The sequence below is a fragment of the Quercus suber genome, unplaced genomic scaffold (assembly GCF_002906115.3).
Source record: "Quercus suber isolate HL8 unplaced genomic scaffold, Cork oak 2.0 scaffold_185, whole genome shotgun sequence".
NCBI classification, from domain to species: domain Eukaryota; kingdom Viridiplantae; phylum Streptophyta; class Magnoliopsida; order Fagales; family Fagaceae; genus Quercus; species Quercus suber.
The window spans coordinates 932995-939682 of NW_027069643.1; the positions used below are offsets into that span (position 1 = coordinate 932995).

The 6688-nt window shown below is 30.6% G+C and overlaps 1 protein-coding gene across 1 annotated transcript; it reads right to left on the reverse strand.

Annotated features, from left to right (window-relative positions):
• Positions 1-3211: 3211 nt before the first annotated feature.
• LOC111996490 (chaperone protein dnaJ 8, chloroplastic) lies at positions 3212-5268 on the reverse strand. Its single transcript, XM_024028482.2, has 3 exons — positions 4778-5268; positions 4454-4522; positions 3212-3630 (listed from the first exon to the last, which is right to left on the reverse strand). Exons 1-3 carry the CDS (start codon positions 4994-4996, stop codon positions 3436-3438), a joined length of 483 nt encoding a protein of 160 aa, XP_023884250.1. The 5' UTR covers positions 4997-5268; the 3' UTR covers positions 3212-3435.
• Between the last annotated feature and the right edge of the window lie 1420 nt (positions 5269-6688).

Below are 6688 nucleotides of genomic sequence, written 5' to 3' on the forward strand. Positions count from 1 at the left end.
AATAATTTTTTTTAAGCTACTGGACCATGTAATTAAATAACATAAAAAAAGAGTTTAAAAGATTAAAATAATCCCTTGAAAAATTCAACTTCTCATTTTCCATTTATTTTTCTTAGAAACAAACACAAACAAGCCTAGAACATCATTTCCTCAAAAACTGGAATCTTTTATTTCCCCTCGTCAAAATCACTCCCTAAAAATACCATCAAGCCAAGTGCCGACAAATACCCAACCCTGTGTGTCAAAAATAAACTTAGCAGTCAACACAACTGGTCGCTGAGGCCCTATGCTTATCCAATCCTCCCATCAAGATTGGTGTTGTTAGAGGATAAACCAAATTAAAAAAAAAAATTAGAGCAAAATCTCAGACTAGAAAGTTCAAAAATGAAAAAGCTTTTGCTAAATAGGCTTCTCGGCGATTTCATAAATGGCAAAGAGAGATTTGGAACTGAGGAAAACTCTTAAAGTCGAATGGACTTCCTTGAGCGAGAGAGTGGGCCTATGCAAAACATAGAGAGAGAAAAATGATTTGAGTTGAGAGAGAGAGTGGGTATGAGCAAAGCCGATCGAGAAAGAGGGTTGACATGTGCGAAACAGTGAGAAGGCTTGAGATCCAGCCATGGAAGCCTGTGGTGGCAGGAAAGCTCTTTGAGCTTGTTCATGGAGAATGCGAAGAGACTAGAGAGAGAGATAGAGAGAGAAGGTGAGAAAGTTAAATGGGGAATTATTATGCACACCGTTTCTACGGGTACAAGGCTGCTATCAAGTTGATTGGTTGTTTTGGTTTTGCCTTTGGGTTTTATTTTCTAGGTTTATGCGTATTTGATTCCGTGTTTGTTTAGCAAGAAAGAAAACAAATAGAAAATTAAAAGAATCTTGTAATTTTTTTTTTCAAACTATTTTTTTTATGTTATTAATTACATGGTTAGTGGCTTTTAAAAAAATAATAATAATGCTGAGGTGTTATTTTTTATATGTTAATTAAAACTTTTAATATTAATTTATTAGCCATGTAGCATCAATTGTGCCAACTTGCACATCATTTGCTATATAAGTATTTTTGTTAGCAAGTTAATGGTAAGACTAAAATTAACTGTAAATTGAAAATAAAGAGACCAAATTGATTAATACCAAAATGTATAAATCAAATTAAATATGATCCCAAAATGTATGAACTAAAATAATGTTTTCGCCAAAAAAAAAAATAACAAAAAAAGAAGTCAACTCGACCCGAGACCTCCCCCCCCCCCCCCTTCCCCGGAGATACTTTTTCTCATTTTGTGTCTCTCGGATGCTCTCATAGTCGAAGGCTTGCAGCCATCTTCATTTGTCACTCTCTCTCATTTTCTCCTCAGTGTAGTACAACGCCTTTCTCTCAAACTTGGTATGAAGTTGCTTACTCCAATTGCTCATACAAACACAGTTCCCGTCCGTGGTCTGTTAATCGTGAGAAACAGCTGCCATGAAATTCTGATTTGAGATGGCACTAGAGTGGGCGAGCCTTATGGAGGGCGTGAGGAGTTAAAAGAGGAGGTTTTGGCTAAGCTGGGCAATTCTCCTTCACTCGATGATGCGACTGCAACTCAAATTAAGACTTAGAAGAGTTCTTCTTGTATTGAAGTTTCTAAGCTTATTCAAAGGTGCTGTGGTAAATGTTTTAATTGTTTATACACATGCAAAAAATCTTGGTTTAATTGTTCTCATGAACTCTCTTATAATGACCATATAAACGACATAAGGGCCCAGGTTGCAATAAGGTTTCTAATTTCTAAATTACATTATTCTTAAATTTTTTTAGTGCTCAAAATTTATGCTTCTAGATATTTGCACCTACAGATCAACAAAGTTCTATTTCAATACTTCTTGGCTATATTTGCTTGGTGTTCAACAAAAGTTCTCCAGCTCCAAGAGCAACTGGTGTCCATGTGTTGTGTATTTCTGTTTTATTACTTTTATCTATGAAAATTGTTACTGGGAATGTGGATTTCTGCTTGATGCAGAATGGGGTCCACTGACTATGGAATTTTGTTACCTAAAATATGATTGTGTTGGCTTCCCTGATGTGTGGTTTTGAGTTTGGCAGTCTTTTGCAAATTTGAACTACACAGGAACTGCATTATATGTATAGAAGTGTTTCCCAATCAGGAAAAAAAAAAGTTTTTTTCAATCTTGACAAAGAATAGGTATTTCATTTTTTAATGGCTTATTTTCATGTTATGAACCTTACAAAAAATTGTTTTATCTTGTAAGTCTTATGAATTAGATCATTGAAATTCATAATTTGATACTAATCATTTTATTTTTCACATGGCAATATATCTATGCATCTAATGGATATCAGTTTTAGATCATTTTGCTCTTTTCCTGTGCAGTAATTGTCATAACTCATAAGGTATCCTTAATCATTCAAAAGAGGATGCGTAAGCCAAATGTATATGTCTTGAATACTTATATATGTAACTTTATATGCTATTATGGTGATTTTGTTCTTAAGTTTTAAGACTTTTTAGAGATTTTGCAGCAAGTGTTTTGGGTCTAGGTTCAGGTATGGAGAAGGTGGTAGGTAATTTTAATGTTGTTAGTTAGGGTACTGAGTAAAGGATAAGATTTTACTGGAGTTATGGGCTAAGATTGCTATAATTGCAATCTAAAATTTGTTGCACAAGTTTTGAGTAAGAGAAAAATCACATTTGTTTTATGATATTAAATGGGTATAGATACGGGTATGAAAAAAGATCAATTTATAAATCATCATTAAATATCAAAGTTGGTGTGTTTGTGGCTTTTGCTGTATTAGTTGATAGTCTGTTACAATTGTGGAGTAGAGATTTTTTTTTTTGTGGGAGGGGGGTGGGGGGTGGTGGTGGGTCAGATTATAAACTTATCATTAGATATCAAAGTTGGTGTGTAACAGGGGCATATTCAATAGAAAAATATATCATACTTAAAAATAAAATAAAATAAAAATCTCCCATAATTCTCTTGTGAATCGTATAGTTTAGTAACTAGTTCTTTTATATGAAGCTCCTTCTTTACTAAAGTAGGCAAATAAGTGATAACAATTGTGGACCCAATTAAATTAAAAAAAAAAAAAAAAACCTAGGTCATGTGAGCAAAATAAACGGAAAATTAAAACCACATTCATAACAAATAATAATAATAATAATAATAATAATAATAATAATATTCAATATGAAAGTAAAGTAATGGATAGAAAAACAAAATAATGATTTGTTTCATATTAGCCAGAATTTAGTGGAATGGAGTGGAGATTGGCACCGGTTCAGTAATCAGAATAGTTCCGGACAAAACAAAACGGGATAGATAACATTTTTTTTTTTTTTTGATGGGACGGGATAGATAACATTGATACATACAGAGGATGAAGATTAAATATATACAATACAATAAGCATAAAGGCTTAGAATAGAAGGTTTAAATATAGGGATTAATATGAGAGGAATAGTCACGAATTCCTGCTCCTTCCCATCCCATCCACTCTTCCCACAAATCCCAATCAGGATCATCCATTCCTCTCATCGGCTCATCAACATCAATATCCTCCTCCTCATAGTACGACTCATACATCTTCGATACACTTGATTCCTCTCTCAAATTACTCATCACAACCTGTTATACACAAATATAGACTTAAATTAGGTTAAAGTAAAATTTATTTTATTTAAAAAAAATTATCAACCAATAAAACTAAATCAAATTCTACGAGAAAACACACAGCCTTGGTGAAGGATAAAATTCTTTTTCTTTTTCATTTTCTTTCTATATTTATAGTTAACAAAGAATATTTATCAAAAAAGGAAAAAAAAAAAAGTTTACAAAGAATTGAAAGTGAGGACAAAAGGCGATGAGTAGGTGGCAGTCCCATCATGCCTCTTTGTTTTTCTTTTTTTCAAAAACTTTTTTTTTTGTTTATTTTTATAGGGTATCACAATTATTCACAACACAAAATAATAATAATAATAATAGTGATTAAAATGACTCATGCACCATTAGCGGTCACGGCATTCACATGACCTATACCATTTCTGTTTAAAAGTCTGAGTGAGATCCTTTTTTTTTTTTAGTTAAATAAACTTCTTATAATAATGTTTTTATTGTTTAGATAAATTAATCAGAAAAATGGCCTGACCAATCGAACATTTTTAATCCAATTTTATTTTGCTAGGAACCAATACAAAGCTTATTACATATCATTTCTCTTAATTTCTCTTTCTCAATACTATCGGAAAGGTAAGGTAACAGACATGTATATAATATCACAATTTCTTCGGATTTTTTTTTTTTTTAATTTTTTGAAACAGACAGATATATGTATATATAATATCACAAATTTCTTATTAGATCAAATATCAAAATTCAAGTGTAAGATGAGATTAAGCCAAAAATTACTAAGGAAAAACCAAACAAAGAATAAAAGGATTGGATTACGTACATCATAAGCTTCATTGATTTTGTGAAACTGCACTCCACAATTGCTTCCTCTGCATACGTCCGGATGATACTAGTGCCAAAAAAACAAAACACAATTTTAAATCAATCAGAGAAAGTTCTATTTGACATGAGAGAGAGAGAGAGAGAAAAAAAATCAATCTTAAAGATCAAATTTTGAAATTTCATTTATATAAATATAAGCCAAAGCGATTTTTTTTTTCTCTCGTCTTAAAAAAAAAAAAAAAAAAAATCCTAACCAACCTAGGATTTAACTTTAAAAAATCCAAACTAAACCAAGAAACCCAAGAATAAAAAAGAAAAAAACCTGCAAAGCAAGCTGTCTGAAAGCCTTCTTGACATCGGATTCAGAGGCACCAGGTTGGATTTTCAAAGTCTTGTAAGGATCAATCACAGAAGAAGCAGAACAAAACATAACCCTATTCGCTATCTTCTTCTTCCTTTGCCTATCTCTCAGCTTAAACCAAGAAGAAGAGGAAGAAGACGAACACCCATTTCCACCAATAATTCCAGCAGCAGCGGCCATTGTTAAATAAAAATAAAAAATAAAATTTTTTTTTCAAAGCACAATACCACCAAATCTTCCTTCTTCTTCTTCTTTTTTTTTTTTTTTTTTGACTTTAAATAGAGGAAAATTTTAGCAGGAAGGTTATTGCTTGGAAATGAATCCAATGGGAAACAGCAAACGGATTTTAATTTAATTCTTAGGGAGAGAGGTTTGAAGTTTGGAGTTTGAAACGGTGGGTTTCGAAACCAATGATTGTTGAATATAATAAATTAATGGATAGAACGAGTATTCAAACAGGGAAGCTTTATTATAGAATATTGATTAGATCAGGGAAAATGTATGAGGTGGCACGGTATGGAATTCGGAGGTCCTTATCCAATGAGTCAGATTTTAGATTTGTGGTTTCGGTTTTTTTTTTTTTTTTTTTTTTTTAAGAATTTGGATGCTTATCTTTTGCTTTATTGGTCGTCCTAGTCATACTTTTATGGTTTATTTTGGGAATATTCCTTCTTTATTATTATTATTATTTTTTTATAGGATTCTTTATTTATTATTTATCTATTTCTTTTCCGCTCTAGCCCAACATAAACTACTTATTTGTTTTGCCCCTAGTTTTTGCCATTTTATATTTTTGATGCTTTGCTTGATTATTTTTCTTTTCCGTTCTAGCCCAACAGTGTCAATCACGTAATTTAAAAAAAAAACCATCTCTTCTTCTTTTTAGTAAAAATTATAGCAAGTCATTCATTCAATCAAGATACAACGGAAAACAATACCATAAAGTATGTGTATTTCATAATAGAACAAAAGTATTAGTCAGTAAAGGAAAATCAATACCATATAATAAAGAAACAAGTGCAACATGAAGACTTCTTAATAGGCCACCTATTTTAGTACCTATCAAATTACAAACAAAAGAATAACTATTCCAGATAGTAACCCATGAATTTTAAAATATTAATATTAGTAAATAATACTTTGGTATAAATACTCTCTCTTTGTTTTTTCTTTTACAATTCTATACTAAAGCCTTTTACCTTTAGGATAAGAAAAATGTGAAACTATTGAGATGATTTTATTATACAAATTTTGTATAAGCTACTCAACCACATTATTTAAGGTCAAAATATGAATTCAATGATTTATTGCATATTAAATATCAATATTAGTTTCTTTAAAATCTTCTTTTCTCTCTCATGTGTGTTAAAATACTTAGTATTATTAAAATAAAAAATAAAAAACCCTATTGAAAAGCTCACATATCAAAACCCTTTTCTTAAAATTTAAGGAAATATTTAATTAACCTAAATGCTTATGATAAAAGGTTAGAATTTGGAATCCCAATTATATAATTGATGTTGACAATTGACCGACTTGTTTTTAGTGTTTATTATTAAAAAGGAAAAAAACTTGGATAGTTGCTTAAAGAAGTTATAGGATTAATTATATCCACTAGTCTAGACTCTAGGAGTAGGATTCGATAATATCTCTTAATCCAAACCAAAAAAAAAAAAAAAAAAAAATCAAATTTCATAATAGTGAATATGAACACTAGATGAAGTTTTTGTAATATTAAGTTATTAACATCCTAATGTCTATGCATTAATTTTGTGTGTGTGTGTGTGTGTGTGTGGAGAATGTGTCTATGCATTAATCTTATTTCAAAAGAATCATTCATATGAAATGATTTTATTATTTAATAAAATTTAT